Genomic DNA, 20,217 nt, shown 5'->3' with positions numbered 1-20,217 from the left:
TTCTCATTTTGTAGGTCGTCTTTTCACTTACTCGATAGTATCCTTTGATGCACAAAATTGTTTAATTTTGATGAAGTCTGATTTATCTATTTTTTCTTTTGTTGCCTGTGCTTTTGCTGTCATATCCATGAAATCATTGCCAAATCCAAAGATTTACTCCTATGTTTTCTTCTAAGAGTTTTATAGTTTTAGTACTTAAGTTTATGTCTTTGATCCATTCCAGTTAATTTTTATATATGGTATAAATTAACGGTCCAACTTCATTCTTTTGCATGTGGATATCAGTTTTTCCAGCACCATTTGTTGAAAAGATGTCTTTTCCCCAATGAATGGTCTTGGTACCCTTGTAAAAAATCAATTAACTATATGTAAGGGTTTATTTCTGGGCTCTCTATTCTGTTTCATTAGTCTATATATCTGTTCTTATGCCAGTATCATACTGTTTTAATTACTCTAACTTTGTAGTAAATTTTGAAATCAGAAAGTATGAGTCTTCCAACTTTATTTGTCTTTTTCAAAATTGTTTGGGCTATTGGGGCCCCATGCAATTCCATATAAATTTGAGGATTGGCTTCCATTTCTGTAAAAAAAGATGGTTGGAATTTTGGTAGAGATTTCACTGAGTCTGTAGATTGCTTTGTTGATCTTAACAATGTGAAGTCTTCCTGTCTATGAACATGGATGCCTTTCTATTTATTTAGATCTTTAAAAATTTCTTTCAGAAATGTTTTATAGTTTTTCAGTGTACAAGTCTTTGCCTCTTTAGTTAAGTTTATTCCTAAGTATTTGATTCTTTTAGATGCTATTGTAAGTAGAATTGCTTTCTTAACTTCCTTTTGGATTGTTCATTGCTAGTATATAGAAACACAGTTGATTTTTGTGTGTTAATCTTCTACCCTGAAACTGCTGAATTTATTTATTAGCTCTTGTAGCTTTCTTATGAATTCTTTGGAATTTTCTACATATAGGACCACTTCATATGCAAATAGACATAGTTTTACCTATTTTTACCTGTTTACCTAGTTTTACCTGTTTTCCTCTTTCTTTCTCCCTTCCTCCCTTCCTTCCTTATCCCCTCCCTCCCTCCTTCCCTCCCTTCCTCCCTCTCTCTCTTCTTTCTTTCTTTCTTTCTTTCTAGTACTAACTAGAACTTCTAGGACAGTGTTGTATAGCAACAGTGAAAGTGGGTATAATTGTCCCCGATCTTAGTAGAAAAGCTTTCAGTCTTTTACCACTGAGTGTGATGTTAGCTGTGGGTTTTTCATAAATACCCTTTATCATGTTGATGAACTTTCCCTCTATTCCTAGTTTTGTCTGAGAATTTTTATCATGAAAAGATGTTGGATTTTGTCAAATGCCTTTTCTGCATCAATTGAGATGATCATGTGGGTTTTTCTCCCATTGTTCTATTAATGTTATGTATTGCATTGATTTTTTATTTTTAATGTTGAACCACCCTTGCATTCCTGGGATAAATCCTACTTTGTCATGGTGAATAATCCTTTTGATATGCTGTTGGATTCAATATTTTGTTGAGGATTTTAATATTCATACAGAATATTGGTCTATAATTTTCTTTTCCTGTGATGTCTTTATCTGGCTTTGTTATCAAGTTTACACTGGCCTCATTACCTCAGAGTTAGGAAGTGTTTCCTCTTCAATATTTTTGAAGATTTTGTAAGGATTAGTGTTAATTTTTATTAAATATTCAGTAGACTTTATTGGTGAAGCCAAAAATTCAGTCCAGGAATTTTCTTTATTGGGAGGTTTTTGATTACTGATTCAATCTCTTGTTATGGGTTTGTTTATATTATCTATTTCTCCTTGAGACAGTTTACATAATTTGTATGTTTCAAGGAATTTGTCCATTTCTTCTAGATTGTCTAATTTGCTGATGTACAGTTGCTACCTAATACTTCTTTTTAATTCCTTTGTTTCAGTTAGCATTTATTGAGCACCATTTATTTGCTGATATCTATATATATAAATGTATATGTATATATGTATATGAATATACATATATATTCTCATTTAATTTTTATAACAACTCTAAGATATAAGTGGCATTATCTATATTTTGTTAAAAGAAAAAAAGAAACTAAAAGTCAAAGAAGTAAATTGACTCTTTCCAAACTTTCACATCTAGAAATCAGTGGAGGTAGAATTCAGACTGAAATTCTGAATATTTGACATTTTATACTCTTGCAGGCATGATCTAAGTGTATAAGATATGAAGAAAAATCTAGCTTTTGTGAGTGTGTGTATATAAAAAGTGTGATTTATATGTATGGGATTATCTAGATGACATCTTGTGAAGCTAGCCATTTCTAGCTCTTCTTGACTATTTAAAACAGAGGCATGTACGACTATTGCTGGAATACTTTATTAATTAAATCCATCTACTTGAAATCAAAGCATTTCTGAGGTTCTTCAGGTTAGTACTCCCCTTTTTAAATAAGAGTGGTGAGGTCCAAGAAGGAACTATATATGCTCACCTGTATAAACTAACCTAGTTTTATGGTGATTGAGATTATTTTAACTGTGCCCTTCTTCATATATGGAGGCTATATCATTGGTGAGTTACTAAGTCATGAACTTTAAGTTGTTATTTTAAGTTAATTTCTTGTCATGGGGATACATGTATATCATTTTGTCCATACTCACTTATTTAATTGCTATTGTGACAAATCCCATGATTTTCATATGATTAGCCAAGAGTTTGGATGCATCTATGAAATAAGTAAAGAAATTAAGATTGATCCTTGATTCTTAGCTTCTTTAAAGGTATGAAAACAATGCAGATGCTCTTAGAAAAAGTCTTGAGATCAAGACTCTTCTCATCATTGGTCTATTCTTTGATGAATAGAGGAGAAATTTAGCAGGAGAAATAAGAGCATGGTGATCTCAGCAATATATGCTATGATCCATGGCAATTTTTTTCTCCAATTGTTCTCAGAACAAATTAAAGATTTTGTTTTCTTTTTAAGATTCTAAATGTGTCACTCATTGCCTACTAACTTTTGCTGCAGTGTGCTGTCTCACAAAGATAAATTCAGATTGATTATGGCATTCCCTCAGAATACAGAGAAGTTATAATATTTTGCTATTCTGAATACATGCATCCAGGCAAGATGCAATGTGGCATGTCCAAGTCTATACTGTTGGCTGTAATTGAAATATTTCCATATTGTAGCAAAAATGATAATAGCTCATAAAAGTGGGGTGTATCTATGAGTTATCTGGCAACTCATATAACTTACCATCATCCTGTGATACCACCAGACAATGATCTGTGAGATGAGGGATGTATAGTATATCTTTCTTCTGTTTTGGAGGGTGGAAAATAAGGTATGAGACTTTGAGCCAGTAACTGAAGAATCTTTGAGTCCTGTCTCCTAGTTTAACGTATTTTTCTTCTCTACTCCTCCCAAACTCTCTAAATAGGTTAATATCTGAAGTTAGTATCTCAGAAGACTGCAACCATCCCAGTCCCTCGTCTTTCTGAGGAATCAAAGTAAATGGACAGAATTTTACCCATGGGATTTTTGACTTTTTAATAAAAGTGAAGTTTGTATCCTAATTACACAAACTAGGAGTATTCTTGCAGGAGGTAGTCTGAGTCTAATGGGTCCTAGGTTCATGATACAAGCTCCTCCTTTTCCTGTGTTTAAGTCTTAATAAGTTTCGGCTTCCTTTCGGTTTCCCTGAAAATTAGAAAATATACTTCCTGTCATTCAGGGACTCTTGCTGTGGAGCTGCTTTGATCCCAAAGCAATGTTGGTTATTGTGGCAAGTGAAACTAATGTCAGGCAAATGTCCTATAGGCTGTAACTCCTGTTTCCTATTTGCTCTGTAAGCTCCAGATAAAAATAATCAGTTGGAAAACCTAGAAGCCTGGAAAGATGGATTTATGTAATGGGCATTATTTCCCAAATTGGCATTTGGAGGTTGTCTACTTATACTAGAGGTAGCAAGGGCCAGATTACAGTAGTGCCTAAAACCAACCTGTTTCAACAGGCTTCATCTTCTTTTGTACAGATTTAAAGAGAATGGGTCCTCACGCAAGCATTTCAAATCCAGAGACAAATTTGAAAAAAATTGCTACAACATGTTGACTGATTCCTTGCCAAGTCAGCCACTGAGAACTTTTTCTTGATCGACTCTTACACAGAGACAATTAAAGGCGAGGGGGAGGGGGGGAAAGCTTGTAACTTTTTAAAAGAATTAAACTTCACAGTACTCTAAATCCCTCTCCCTCTTAAATCTTCTCTTCTACTTTTAACCCTCCTCTTCTTCACCCTCACCTTCTCCCTCTCTGGCCTTTTCCTTTTTCTCTCTCTTCTGATCATTCCCTGTGATATACTCAGTTGCTCTAATGTATTCATTTTTACTTTTGGTATTGATACAATATGTTCTGGAGACATAGCTTTCCAAAGATTATATTCAGATATACAGATTCAAACCAGCAGAAAGGTTAAAAACATTTTAAAAATATGCTTGTCAGCAGTGGAAAGAAAGCTGTTTGTAGCCAGCAGGTGAGCTGGAGAGTACTACAGGGTGTGGTAAAGATGGTAATAAATTAACTGGCAAGCCAAAAACTATTAAAAAAAAATCAGCTATTTCATAGCGTAGAAGCATGACAGCTATGAAAAAAGGAGTGCCCCAGGGAATTCTTTTAGAGTTTGATTTTTTTAAATATGTTTGACATGAAAAATGTTTTAGTACAAATAAAACAACTGGTATTAAACTTACAGGGAGGAGGGTTATGGTTTAGAGTTAGTATGAATAATGCATGATATTTAAAGAAAGAACAGCTCTAAAATGTTCTGAGAGGCAGCCCATGTTGATGGTTGGAATGGTGATTTTTTTTTCTCTATTTTTGAAGCATCATTAATTCAGCATCGTTTTGTGATTTTTTTAACCTGATAAGATGTCAACCAAAGAAATACTGTTTGACTTAGATTAGGATATTCTTTCTTCAGATAATTTAGTTTAAATATCAAGAGGATCAGTAGAATTATTTAAGCATAAAGCGGCAGTCATTTACCATAAAAAATAATTTGGCCTAGTTATCTTTTTTAAAAAGCTCATGTATCACTGCAAACCAAAATCAACCTCATGGAAGGGGAAAAACAAGATCAGATATTTTGAACATTACTCCATAGGAGACTAGCACAGTATAGTGTTAGTGAATGCATTGTAGCAGCGCTCCATATGCAATCAGAAGCCAATTGTTACTGGACTGTGTACAAGCGCACACTGTGCTCAATGGTCTGATGAGGTATTATGGATATGATGCAAAGAGACTGTGTAGATTAGAAGCTTACAATTTGTTAAAAGTGAAAGCAACTTAACATTTACATTGGGCCAGCTGAGTGCAACTTCATGTGGCAAACAGGATGAGTTCCAACGAACCAGGGGCACCAGGAAGGCTCCAGGTATTAGTGTCCATGCAGAAAAAAAGGGGTTTCATTGCTTTCTAGTTGACTACCTTTATTACTGTGATTCTTTCTATACTTTTCATTATCATATTCAGCTTTTAGTGTGGAAAAGTTCATGCAAAACAGCATGATTATTGTAAATGTCCAAAATGTGTGGAGGAACAGCCTATTAAAATATAGCCTAGAGATAATACATAACACTGACTTTAAATAAGTAGCTGAAGTCAAAGTGATACTCCATGAAATCACTGATATTGTGTAATTTATCCATAAGTATTAATTTTGATTTCAATTGCCACTATCACAATACATTCCTCATCACTTTCTCTTGGTTCTTCAGGTTGTTCGCTTCATACAGCCTACGTTCTTAGGTCACAGAAGGTACTTCAGCCCCCCTGTTTAGGAGTGGTCTGGAGCCAGAAACACATTAAGATGTAGCATTGATCTCTGCTAAACCATGCTCAATCTCGACCAGACATTTAATGCAGATATCACATGTAAAATGTGTGTTTATTTAATCAAATCATCATCAGAGAATAAGTGATGAGTGCCTAGTGTGTGTGCATGATTCTGTACTAGGTTCCACCGGAAGTTAGCGCAGAAAAACAGTTTCCACTCTACTTGGGATACCAGGCATTTCATAGAATGTTGGCAGATAAGATTAGCTTCTCTCTTACCCCTGTCAAATTAAAGAGGTTGCATTTAATTTTTTTTCCTCTATTTTTTATAAAATAAACGTTAGGGTTATGGACAGTCAGTAATTCTTAATCTTTTTTGGACTGTAATACTCTGCCTTGCCTACCGAGGCAAAACGTTTTGTTGTTTTAATGTAAAAGCCTTAATGCTTTCTCAGTGAACTGAATGTCAGCCTGGCTTTAAGATATTTTTTTACTCTTAAAAAAATGATGTATTACAAGATTTGTAATGGAGTGAACATGCTTGAATTGCACATTTAATTTTTTTAACATCACATTCATGTTTTGCCAGTTTGCCTACCAGCTATCTGTTAACAAAAAGTTCCAAGGCAGCAGTGCAAGTCTGTGCCCAACTAAGCCTTTTGTTTCTGCAGATGTTTGGGCTTAGAGCAATGTTGTAAAGCTCCGGCAATCCAAGGACCATGTTTGTACTTGTCTGCTGTGATTCCCTGTTCATTGTCTAAACCTGTATGCATTGTTCTTTCCGACAGGTGATAACTACCCTGTACAGTTCATTCCATCAACAATGGCAGCTGCTGCTGCTTCTGGACTCAGCCCTTTACAGCTCCAGGTGAGTGCCAGAAGAAAAAAATGTGTGATACGAGCCAGTACTTTAGTGGAAAACTGCTAACCAGCTGTATGCTAAATAATGGCCTGGGTATTAAATAATTTTTTAAGCATAGCCTAGAAGGATTAACACCTTATGTACTTACCATACTGCAAGTAGAAGAGAAAACTGTCATGTCAATATTTTTAAAGGAAAAAATGACATTATGACTTAGTACTGTATGTTCTCGATCAGGTAAGTTAATGGTTTTACAATTTTTTATGGCTGGTTGTTATGGTTGTTATTGGGTATGTAAGCTTTTTCCTTATCAATTCTTCATCCACGTCTCCATTCATGTCCAATTAGCTTTTACACATAAGCATCAAAACAGAAAACAATGTTGGATATTTTCCTTCTTGCAGCTCATGGAATAGGGGGTTGTTATTACCAAGTTACTTTAACTATTTGGAAAATGTGAACACTTTGCTCCTGAATATGTGTATTCTCGTCCTCATCCTCATGCCAGGTCAAAAGTCTGGGCATGGTGTCTGACCAAATTCTGGGTTAGAGTTCTTTACCTATGGAACTAAAATTGGAGAGAAAGTGTTTTGGAAGCTAAATTAAAAAATCACTTGCACCTTCTCTTCTTCATAGTAAAATGGTGCGGGGGGGTTAACAATAGGACTAAGTAATCTTTATACCCTTCTAGCACTGCCATCTTAATGGGAAATTGACTTTAACTATGAGTGTATATTTTAACAAAAACAAAAAGATAATATCATTAAAATAATGGTTAAACCTTCAGTATTTGAACATTTAGAAAATGTATGGTAACTTGAATTTCAATACAGTGGATAGAGATAGTTTTTTATTCTTATAATTTACTGTGATTTTTTTTTGAATTTTCTTAAATAGTCTAGGGAATAGCATCTAACTAGGCATTTTTGTTTCTTCTTTGCTATTACTCATATGACTTGAACGTAAAAAATGTACAGATATTTTACCGTGAAAAAGTATCATTTTGAGTACCTTCAGCTGGGTCTACAAATAAAGAATTTTTGCAGTACTTTGAGAAGTTTTTGTCATAAGCCTCATCCAGAAAGTCTTGAAGATGTTGTCCATTATGGACTGCCTAGCAGAGCTAGACATTTTGCCTAATGAAAGCAGCAACCCTACCTCTCTTCTAAACCCTCACCTTCTCTACTACTGACAGGGGAACTTACTGCAGTTGGTAAAAATATAAAAAGAAACCTCACTCATAATCAATCTAATCTATTTCTCCTTTTTCCATAGCTATGCTATTGCGTGTCTTCTTGAGTCAGAGGCAAAAATAAGAAAGCAGTTTGATCCTATAATCAAGTTTCTGTGAAAGAGTGTATCTGGGTCCTAAACCTACTTTCTATTCTTTGGTGTGGTCAATACCCTGGGTTTAGAAATATGTGTTCTGTTTCATGAGTTCTGACAGTATGTTTTGTCTTTTTTTTTTTTTTTTTTTCTGAATATGCTACTGAACAGAAAGGTCATGTCTCCCACCCACAAATTAACCCAAGGCTAAAGGGCCTAAGTGACCGTTTTGGCAGGAGTTTGGACACCTTTGAACATGGTGGTGGCCACTCTTACAACCACAAACAGATTGAGGTATGAATACTTCCATTGGTGCTTCATTGGGTGGGGGACTGGATTGTTCAGTCATATTCTAGGCTTTTTTTAAAAAGTAGCAAACACTCAACCTAAACACTAAAACATAATCTTTCCCTTTTTCTCATTCCTAAGGAGGCTCATTTTTGCTCCTTTTTCTTTCTGGCAAACCCCAGACCAACGCCTCTGAAATACATTGTTTATTGCTATATATTTAGGCAAATTCTTTACATTATGAGTGCTTTCAAAACCATCTTTATTTCCCTTACTCTTTTTTTAATGTATAATGCTGTATAGTAGTTAAAAAACACTTAAACATTAAAAGAAAAAAACCTCATTTGACCATGTGACAACCCTATGGAGTTGATAAAACATAATTCTGCTTTCACAGACAAAACAATGGAGGTTCAGCGAGGTCAGGTTATTTAACCAAGGTTACGAAATATTCTTGGAGTCAGAGTTATTATCCAGCATTTCTAACTCTACCAAATTCAGGTTTTCAAATTTAGTTTTCTCTGGCTGAAGTGAGGTTGGGTGCCTGGGCCTGACATAAACTATTATAGTAGCCCCTTCATATTTAACTTTCAATAAAGCTCTTTGTTGTTTTTGTGGGATATTCTTACTACATGGGAGAGGATGGCTCATACGGCTCTTTTGAAAACCAAACCCCTTTCTCCTATAGGGACCCAGTCCTCCTCTCTCCATTATCATGCTTAATTCCTCTCCTATATCATTGGAGTACCTCTCGGGGTACTATCAGATGCTGGAGGGTTGCTAGCTATCCGTTGAGTCACAGAAAAAGGAGACAGGTTATCTCACACTGAAATACACTTTAACTTTCTGGGTTAGATCTAATACTACATTTATGTTCTAACCTAGGATGGTAAACCCAGTTTAAAAAGAAGAAAACAATTACATCTAACAAAGTTGTATATTCAGCTCCTATTGGCTCTGCCCATCTATACATATCAACTACTATGTGATCAATAAAGTGTCCCTTTGACATTATCTTCTCTGTTGCTTTTAAATCTGCATTTTTGGAAAATGATAGAGAAAGCTCACTTCTAAGAAGAAGGAAGAGGATGAGATCAAAGGACACCTTGGAAGTAGCCTAAGGAAGAGTTCAGACCTTGTTGCTTGCCTTCTTCCTTTCCCTTTCCCTTTGATTATAAGAAGTATATAGGGGGTTTCCACCCAGACATGACAAGGCATATACTGTTAGAATATCTGCTGTCTTCTATACAGCCAGAAGGGATTTCTTTTCTAAGGCTTTCTTTTGGCTGTAGAGAAGGTGCCATATTTCTGGACGTTCTAAAAATCTACTGTGCTTAGGATTGGCAAGCAGTGAGACAGCTGGACGTTAAGAACAAGCCTTTCTGTGTGATGACAGTTAGCAAGCTTACCTACTCAGGACAGGTAGTTTGTTAAATTTTTAAGTGCTTGAAAGAATGTAAAAGCAAGTGGCCTTGGCTCAAATTCAAAACTTCCTCTCCTCTTGACTTTTATTTTCTCTTGAGGTGTTGAGTTCTATCCCATCAACCTTCCCTTAGCCAGTTTTCTACTCCGTGTCTTCTTTTACTAATTTTCACTTAGGTTGACTTCTCTTCCCCCCACCATCACAGACCCCTGATGCTGTCAAATCTGGCTTCTGTTGGGTTTCTGGAAACCGTGATGTCATATATGTGAGTGCCAGATCCGTGTAGTGCTGTAGCAATGCGGATCTAGGAGCACAACATATGCCACATGCCTGCCACTTTAATGAGACTAAATACAGAATCTGGTAAGGCAGGGGGCCCTCATAGCTTTGCAGTGTAAGTTTGGGGTGGTTTGAGAGTTTCCTGGGGTTTTTTTTTATTATTATTATTCTTGCTCTGTTCTCTAGCTTCCACTTTTTGTATCTTTCCTTGCATGTCAGGAAACCTTTGCTTAGAAAGGATTGACCTGGTTTGAAAGCCAGGTTTCTCAAACTATCCTGGTATGAGTATAGCATGTTTATTGGGACTTCCATGAACTGCACAGTGGACACCCATATCTAACCTGCTATAGACACTAACATTTTAAATCTTGAGCAAAAGTAGAGAGAAAATTTAATAATATCTTGCTTTATTGATTTTAAAGTCTACTTTCTTTTCTAGCCAGGGTTTTCTCCATTCCTTTGACAAACTAAATGTCACAGCTGTGTCAACTGTGGATAGGATCATGATAAATAGGATCATGATAAATTGTGGATACTAAGCATTACAATTATGTTAATGGGTTTTATTTCTAATCAGAGATTCTTAGGAAGAAAGACCATAACACGTATATACCACCACCACCTCCACACACACCCTGCTGCATTGCTCAGAAGTGGTCCTCTCTCCCTGATGTACAGTTAATTTGTCCTTCAAAGGTTGTCACTTTTAACATTAATGAGCCTGGGTAATCTTAACAGTATAGTTATACTCTGGAAGCCTGAAATTTTGTTATCAGGTAGAGAAAAGGTATTTAAAGTGGAAAGATCCTCCTTACGTTAGTATATTCCAGTTCTTTCTTTCTTTAAAATAAGAAAGACACAGAAAAGTTTTTTTGCTTTTTGTTTTTTTTTTTGGTACTCCATGCTGATCTAAGGCATGGTTTTCTCTGCCTCAGGAGCACAATATTAGGAGAGAGAAGGCCAAAGAATGCTATTTTTAGTTGAACAGTTCAGCAGATGGAGGCATGAATACTCATATATCTGAAGGTTGAGGGGCTTGAACCATTAATGTATTATTATTAATGATATTATTAATGATAATGTATTTAACCCTGGGAACAATCAGAAACTGTAACTCTAAGGTTACAGTGCTTTTGACCTTTAGAGAACAGAGGGCACTTGCTACAGTAAACAATATATTATATTGCTACTTATTCCAGTTCTCTACCCGTATAAATTTCAGGACCAGTTGCCATTTGCTTTCCTCAGTTATGTTAGCATTGGTCCTTCAAGTAAGTCAAAAGGGGGGGACCAGTATAATGAGGCAGTCATGTAAATATGGCCTTTAAATAGCTAAGATGTTAGATTGTTCTGAAGAAATATTGTCTCAGAAACTAAGCTCAGAATGACACTTTTTTTAAACGAAAGAGTGATTTTAATGTACTGATTCATTTTTTGTTGTTACTTTCAATGTGATAGGTACCTAAAGTAATTTGGTTTTGTTTTTTAATTGGAAGTAATGTTGCCTCATAGTTTATATGAAATCCAATCTGGTACCATATCATGCAAACTAATGCACCTGTCTCATGCTTTCTTATTAAATGATGCATGCTTCTCTAGCAAATACAACAGCTAAATATCACACAGTTTAAGAATTTCTAATTAAAATATCTCCACATGTCAGCATATTGGTAATGTATTATTTTAATCCATTTATTTTGTTTATGAAACAGTGACATATGTTTAGATTGTGAAATACATGAGCCTTAAAAATCACTTTATTGAAGAAAATTAATTCCTACAATACTGTCTCGGTAATGTGTTCACTCACCCAGTCAGTCATTGGTGGCACTGCCAGTCTTAATGTAGAGTAGACACACTTACTAGTTTTATCTGTGTTAACAGTCTTGGAATGAAGCAATAACAGTTCTTTTTCTTAGTTCCAAACAATAGGGTTTTCTTCCTTTACTTTTTTTTTAACTCATTAATTCAAACCTGTCCCCCCAAAACACTTTTTGTTGCTTTTTTTTTTTTTAATACAATGAAGGATGGGACTGAGTGTATGTATAAGGGATTCTGAGAGACCAATCAAAATTAGAAACAAGCTAGTTACCTTTTCAAAGTTAGACATAGTAATTTGTTTGTCAGCAGGGAGATGTTTGGGTCAGCCCTGAAATAAAGTGACTGTCAGCAGTTATTCCTACAAGACAAGTAATTTCACTCAATGTATTACTGACAGATTGCTCACTTCTCTGAATCACCAGAGAAAACAAACTTAATATTGTTACAGGCAGAGTTTCTGTCTTCATTAGCTGCAGAGAATGATTTTTATCTAGCATTCAAAGACTACCAAGCTTTAGTTGGAACATATTTTAACCAAGTTCTTATAATGACAGTATGGGTGGTAGCCTAAATGAAAGGAAGTAAATATGAAAAATTTAAAAATCAATATAAATATATTTTCACTTTTATTTGATGGGTATTATGTGTAGTTTTGGGAAGATTTGAGGAAAAGAGTATAATCAGAGCCTTAAAACACTAGAAAAACCTATCAATCAACCATAAGTTATTCTTAAATGAAACTATTAAAGTCTTGCGAAGTTTGCAAAGATGGAGGAGAACAATTGAAATTTTGCAAAAGTGAATACAAACACGTATTTTATTTAAATGATATTGTCAGTTTTCATGCTACAACTGGAAAGTGAAGAAGTGCCCATCAACATTGAGAATGCTCTATTTCTATTTTAGTTCCAGCCTGAATCTTTATGATATTATATATAGATGCTCTTCCCTGGCTCAAACCCTGTCGTCTTGTTTGAAATCATAAACATGCCTCAGTTCTGTGGAGGAATGAGAGGGTGAGTTAGCTGGGCTGAGTGGGCTTTGGAGGTTGTGATTTCTAATAGAGGGGTGAATAAAGAGTTGATTAGAGTGACCTATTACTAGCTACCTGATAGAGAAAAAGAAATGCACTGATTCAAAGCTTGTTCTGAGGATGCCAACCAGGGGATTGTGCTTTGAGGGGAAATGCTTACTTTTCTCGTAATCAGCCTTTTCTCACCTACTTTGACTTTAAGAGTGTGATGGAATTTGGGAGGACCATTACAGCTGGGATTAGATGAGCTGTGGACTAATGGAATGAGCTCCATTTTGGAATCAGAATCTTGGATTAGAGTTTCCGCTATTATTTGCTATGTTGTCCTATACTGTTCTCAAATAACCTTTTTTCAGTTTGTTCATTGTAAAAAGGGGATAATATTTATTCCCAGGGTTGTTGTGAATAGTAAATGGGTTAACGAGGCATGTATTAGATTTCCACAAAAATTCATTATCAGAATAGGAAAAACCTTACCAACATCCCAATAAGCAGTCATTTCTACTCTAGCTTTGCTGCCTAAGTGCTTCTGAGGGGCAGCTCTGATCTACTCTCATCTAGCTCTGATTCAGAATGTGTCACTGAATTCAGGGATTTTTGTCTATTTTGTTTACTGTTGAATCTTCAATGTCGCCTGGGACAGTAGTTGGTAAAATGAATGAATTAATGAATTCCCTCTTTTGGTGGCAATCTGGGACTCAAGCTTCTTTGGAAATTTTTTTTTTTTTTTTTGGATATGTTCAGCCAAGTGCTCTGTCTTTAGGAGGGATTATTTCATGTAAACAACTTTTCATTTCTAGGTAGCCTTCTTCAGAAAAATGGCAGGTGTCAAGTGAATCTTGATGGAGATTAACAAAATATAGGCAGATCAGAGAAGGATGCAAAATATTAAGACATTTCCTAGTGTTTGGAAATCTGACTTATTTTATTCAATGAAGCAGAATAAGTTTATACTACCACTTACAACATTACTAGCACTTAAAACATTGGGTAAACTTGATTTTCTCTTAGAAATTTTATCTTCAGTTGATTTTCAGGTAGTATCTAAAAGTTGAGAGAGTATGGCTCTTCTCACCAAGCTCTGTTAATCACTGTGTTTAAGTTATTTGATTGATGGGATGGTTAGCTGTACTCACAGAGATGGTTTAGTAGGAGTCCAAGACCTTGGAATTACAAAATCAGTGCCGTCCTCTATCTTTCCTCGTGTAACATCTCCACCAACATTCATTTAGCTCCAGCCTCACTAATTAATACACACAACAGGGAACTCCCAGTATCTGAATACTTGTATTTAAACAGACTGCTTGTAACATGCAGTGGTTTCTAAAATAATGACAGGTATTTCTATTCCTGTTTTTACCAAACTGGAGTTTTGAGGTATTGTTTGGTTGGTATCATGTATCGTATATTGTATGCTTATGTGTTATAATGAGCTACCTTGAAATTAAGAGAGATGATGTGATTAAGAACATAGGGGAAGGTTTGAAAGCAAAACATTCTAGTGTTTTAGAAAATGCTTCACTCCAGTTTCCAACCACAGAATAAGTCAGGATATGCAACATTCAGGAAATTTAAATCAGAAAAAGATGTGATGAAATATTTTGACATGTTGTGTAACAGAAGAGACTGAGCAGAACAAAAACATTTTTAAACCACTTTATTGAAGTATGAGTGACATACAAAAGCTGTACATACTTAATATATACAACTGGATGAGTTTGGAGATAAGTATGTACCTGTGAAACCATACCACAATCTATGCCATAAACACCCATCACCTACAGAAGTTTCCTCTCACCATTATTATAATAATAATAATTATTATTATTACTATTTTGTGTGATAAGAACATTTAACATAAGATCTACCCTCTTAGCGAGTTTTTAAATATACAATACAGTGTTATTAACTATAGGCTTTATGTTATACAGTAGATGTCTAGGATTTACTTACTTTGCATAACTGAAACTTTGTGCCCTTGACTAATACTTCCCATTTCCCCTCTCCCAGCCCCTGGCAACCACCATTCTACTCTCTGATTCTATGAGTTTGACTATTTTAGATTCCTCATATAAGTGGTATCACATAGTATTTATCTTCTGTGTCTGGTTTAACTTAGCATAATGTCTTCCAAGTTCATCCATGTTGTTGCAAATGGCAGAAATTCCTCCTTCTTCTTTAAGGCTGAATAATATTCCATTTTATGTACATATTACATTTTCTTTATCCATTCATCCATCAATGGACATTTAGGTTGCTTTCATGCCTTAACTATTGTGAATAATGCTGCAGTGAACATGGGAGTGAAGATACCTCTTTGAAATCTTGATATCAATTCCTTTGGAGATATATCCAAAAGTTTCAGGCCTTACATTTAAGTCTTTTAAATTTAAGTCTTCCATTTCAAGGTAATATTTTTTTTGTATGGTTTAAGATAAAGGTCCAATTTCATTATTTTGCTTGTGAATATTCAGTTTTCCCAATGCCATTTATTGAAGAGACTATCCTTTCCCCACTGGGTATTCTTGTTACCATTGTCAAAGATCATTTGACTGTATTTGTGTAGGCTTATTTCTGGGCTCTTTATTCTGTTCCCATTGGTCTATATAGTCATTATATGTCAGTATCATTTTTTTTATTACTATAGCTTTGTGATGTATTTTGAAATCAAGAGGTGTGAGGCCTCTAGTTCTTGTTCAAGTTTGCTTTGGATATTTGGGGTCTTTTGTGGTTGCATGTGAATTTTAAGTTTTTTCTTTTTATTTCTGTAAAAAATTCCATTGGGACTTTGATAGGGATTGCATTGAATCTGTAGATCACTTTGAGTAGCATGGACATTTTAACAATTTTAATTCTTCTAATCCAAAAGGTTTTTTTTTTGTTTTGTTTTGTTTTGTTTTTTTGTGGTACGCAGGCCTCTCACTGTTGTGGCCTCTCCCGTTGCAGAGCACAGGCTCCGGATGCGCAGGCTCAGCGGCCATGGCTCACGGGCCCAGCCGCTCCATGGCATGTGGGATCCTCCCGGACTGGGGCACAAACCCGTGTCCCCTGCTTCGGCAGGCAGACTCCCAACCACTGCACCACCAGGGAAGCACCAAAAGTATTTTTAAGTGATATTTTAATTAAAAAGCGTTGAGAAGCTACACATAGCTGGATAGATTCCCCTCATAGGTGTGCCCCAGTGAGGGATAAAACTTCTGACCAGTAGAGCTAGCAGATACTTACTACTATTCTGCCAATTCTTCCTTTCTGTTTTACTTGTAGAAAAGTTCATATCCTACAGGTATGCATGTTTATGCAAATCCATATAAAATGGAAATTCAGGGAATATTTATAACAATTTAAGCTCTCTGTACTGATTTGAAACAATCTTGCTTTATTTTGACTGTTCTAGATCCTTAGGATTAAGATAATAACCAGATTCCCTTATATATCTTCCAAGCCTAAATGGCACTAATAATGGATTATTTTCTCTATTAAATGTAAACAAGCACTAAACACCTACTGTGTACTAAACATCTACTGTACTGGTTGCTGTATGGATAAAAAAGTCATATGTTTCCTTCTTTCATTCCTTTCATAACTGGTGACATCAGTACAGCCATCTTGAGTCACACTGAGAAGAATTAATTTAACATTCTTTTTTTTCCAGCTGTATAAGTACCAATTCCTTTATATTTAATGCTGGTTTAGCTAAATATTTACATTTCCTTTTAATAGACAAAAATGAAGGAAACAGCTAAATTTATTTCCCAAGGCTTCCACCCTCTTGGTCATTTGGTGAAGTAAAGACTCAGTGAAAATTCTTAATTTCCAGTATACTGCACTGAGTTCATTTCTTACTGTATGTTTCTCTTATAGCACCAGCTATAATACCTGTAAACAACCTTTGATGTCATAATATATATTAACCTAGACCATGATCCTTGGTATCAGTAATTTCCCTAATGCAGTTTACTCTGGAGCAGAATGAACTAAAAAAAAAAAAAAAAAATGATAGATATGGGGCCTTCCCTGGTGGCGCAGTGGTTGAGAGTCCGCCTGCCGATGCAGGGGACGCGGGTTTGTGCCCCAGTCCGGGAAGATCCCACATGCTGCGGAGCAGCTGGGCCCGTGAGCCATGGCCACTGAGCCTGCACGTCCGGAGCCCGTGCTCCGCAACGGGAGAGGCCACAGCAGTGAGAGGCCCACGTACTGCAAAAAAAAGAAAAAAAAAAAAAAAAAAGATAGATATGGATACAAATTTTATTGCTTAAAATGTATATGTGTTAACTATCTCAAACCCTCCAAAGTGCAAACATACAGTGCTCATTTGAAGCCAGATTGGAACAGAGTTGCTTTTAATCTAGAAAATCCATTTGGGGGATATTTATCAGGTTTTCACTCTAATTCACTTATTCATTTAAATTAAACAAATAATGAAGTATTACATCTTTTCTTTTAAAATTCCTATTACTTGAAATTATACCTGTTAGCTTTGAATGACTGTGACAATGTCGTGAAATTTATTATCTCTTGGAGTTGCATCAAAATCTTTTTTTAAAAAGGAAGCTTATAAATGATCATGCTTAGGAAATTTGAAAAAGTTTGTGTGAAAATCGAAACAATAAATTTACTTATTCAGTTATTTAACAAGTATTTATTTAGTGGCTATAACGTGCCAGGTACTGTTCTAGACCAGTAGTCCTCAACCGGAGGCAATGTTGCCCACCAGAGTTCAGTTGACAGCGTCTGGAGACAGTTTTGATTGTTATGACTTGGGGTGGAGGTGGAGATGCTACTGGCATCTAGTGGGTAGAGGTCAAGGATGCTGTTGAATATCTTACAATGCACAGTTTAGCCCCTCACAACCAAAAAGTATCCAGTCCCAGCTATCAGTAGTGCTGAGGTTTAGAAAACCTGTGTAAAACAAAGTCTTTGTCCTAGGGAGTTTACATGCTAGCTGGGGAAAGAGAAAATAGGGAAAGAAATATTTAATAAAGAGTTGGGATTGCAAATCTTACTCGTCTTAACAGAAATATCCCACCTACTTATCTACCTGTCCACCTGAACCTGTATGTGCAGGTTTAAAAAGACTGAGACCTATATGATTGTTCATCCTGAGTTCTTTGCTTCGCTTTGATCTTCAAAACTAAGACTTTTATTCTAGTCAGTCACTTCTGGCTAGAACAGTCACAGTTCTCCTCAGGCTCATTTTCTCAATTGTATTAAGCACACCATATACTCTGGCTTTTGGTAAAGTAATATTATTTCTGACTATAATAGTGTATAAATCTATATTTCCAAGTGAAGTAAATATGAAATTTGGTGAGGACATGGGAGCTGTTTATTAGTTTTTATAGGATGCTATTTGTTGAGATCCCATAGGATGAGTGGAATCACTCTTGGCAGAGAACCTGTATTTGATGTGTGACTTGGATATTACAAAGGAAGCCTGCCTTTCTTTCTAAAAACAAAACTAAACAAAACAGATTTAAGAATAGTATGAATATTATATGTATGTATGTATATGTATATACGTATACCTACATATATACGTATACATACACGTTATAATACGTATTGCATAGTATTTTAAAGTTTAATAAGCAATTTATATTTAGGCTTTATAATAAATATGCTTTAATATTATCCCCATATTTTAGAAGAAGAAAATGAGGCTCAGATGGAAGTGTTGGACCAGATTACTTATCTATTAAACAAAACAGGGCCATAATGCATGGTTTAAGTGCATTTTAAAATTTACTTCTTGATCAGGATTCTTTGCTTTAAACTGTGCTGTATGTAGGTATGTAGGAAGCACAGTCATTTAGAAGCTTTCCTGAATGACTTATTCTCCTCTTATTATAATATTCAAGTGAATTAAAAATAATCTAATTGAACTATAAAGGGGAAAAATTCAAAGCCAGCATCACATTCTTGGGATCTCAAAGAGTTCATGTATTTTTCCAAATTTCTAGTCAACTGTCCAGAAGAAGCTTCAAGCCTAATAGAATTAACCAATATAAGAATTATCATGAAATATGTCTTATTCTGTAGCTTCCTTTTGAGGAAAATGCTTAGAATGTTTTTGCTGAATGCTGAGCTCTATTCTTTTGAGAGTTTCTGGGCCTGTCTTAACATTTCAGTTTTGATGAGTCTCCTGGAGTAGCTGGGGAGTGTGTCCTTACCCGTGCCTAGCCTGTGCTGCTGTCTGAGCGCATCCGGCCGGTTGCATGCCAGCAGATGAAGCAGATGCTCGACCACACTGGAATGGTGCGCCTGCTGCATCAGGAGCTGGGGATTCCTCCTGACATCTGGACTTTGCTGGGTCGGGAAGCCTGCCTCGGGCCAGGAGGCTGCGGGAGCTGTGGGGCAGAGAGCGTAGAGTCTTTGCTGCTCTTTAAGGGATTAGGGCACCGAAGCGGCAATAATATTGAATTATCGCTTGGCTGCTTTCTTCTCCGCAATCTTGGGACAATAGAAGAGTCAGGAAGGAGCATTTACAGTAAAGCTATGTTCAGAGAGACAAGACTAATTATAGAGCATTAAAGAGCTTTATTTTAAATGATTTAATTTACAGACACCTCTGGACAGTATATGAAACTTTTTAGAGCCATAAACCCAGTAGCTTAAAGAGACTTTTCTAATTTAAAACGGCTAGTATAGAACCATTATTTCAGCAGTTTTCTAATTTTAGAAAGTTTGGTCAAGGTGTGCCACTGAAGATACAGCATCTGCTAAAAAAAGAGAAAATGTACTGATGCTTGTAGTTGCTGGGGAAAAGTTCTCTGGCTTGAGGGGAAGGAAGACTTTAAGAGATTGACTGAATCATGCACTGGCTTTTTCAGTTTCACTTTATCACACTGAAAACTGGTCTGCATTTGCTACCCAGAGCTGAAACCATCTATTACACCAATTTCCTTTATGATATGTGTTATTTAAGCACAAAAGATGTGGAAATGGGTAGTTTAAAATGTATTTTGTGATGAACAGTTGTCACATTATGTTGCTTTTCCTCTTATAATTTTTCATTAGTGAGACCTCTGTGTTCAAAGAAGCCTTCTTATAAACAGATTATGGCCATTTGTGTTCACAGTAATATATTGGAGAAGAACGCTGTGTTGCTCTCACTTAACCTTTAGTATTCTAAGGGGGTTATATTTAATTAACACTGGTGAGAGACTGACCTGAGAGGCTGTGGAAAACGATTGAGCTGCGTTTTCCAAGCTCTGCTCTAGTCAGCTGGGAGAGAAATTAAAAAAAAAAAAAAAATTAGAAAGTACTATTTTCTGAAATTCCCTCTAACTAAGCTGTATTTCAACGGGCCATTTAATGCTCAAATGGACAAAGGTATTACTTCAGTC

At 35.7% G+C, this 20,217-nt stretch overlaps 1 protein-coding gene across 7 annotated transcripts in view; it reads left to right on the top strand.

Annotated features, from left to right (window-relative positions):
- SOX6 (SRY-box transcription factor 6) overlaps positions 1-20,217 on the top strand; it is a 624,429-nt gene that overhangs the window by 493,084 nt on the left and 111,128 nt on the right. For 6 of the 7 annotated variants that reach the window (XM_082660447.1, XM_082660449.1, XM_082660450.1 and 3 more), the window contains one exon: positions 6,628-6,707. In XM_082660447.1, coding sequence (XP_082516573.1) covers positions 6,628-6,707 — 80 coding nt within the window. Of the gene's footprint in view, positions 1-6,627; positions 6,708-8,198; positions 8,322-20,217 lie in introns of all 7 variants that reach the window. The other variant, XM_082660452.1, reaches the window with a different exon arrangement.

This window comes from Grampus griseus, assembly GCF_964374135.1.
Source record: "Grampus griseus genome assembly, chromosome: 8".
NCBI classification, from domain to species: domain Eukaryota; kingdom Metazoa; phylum Chordata; class Mammalia; order Artiodactyla; family Delphinidae; genus Grampus; species Grampus griseus.
This window is presented reverse-complemented; position numbering and strand designations above follow the sequence as displayed.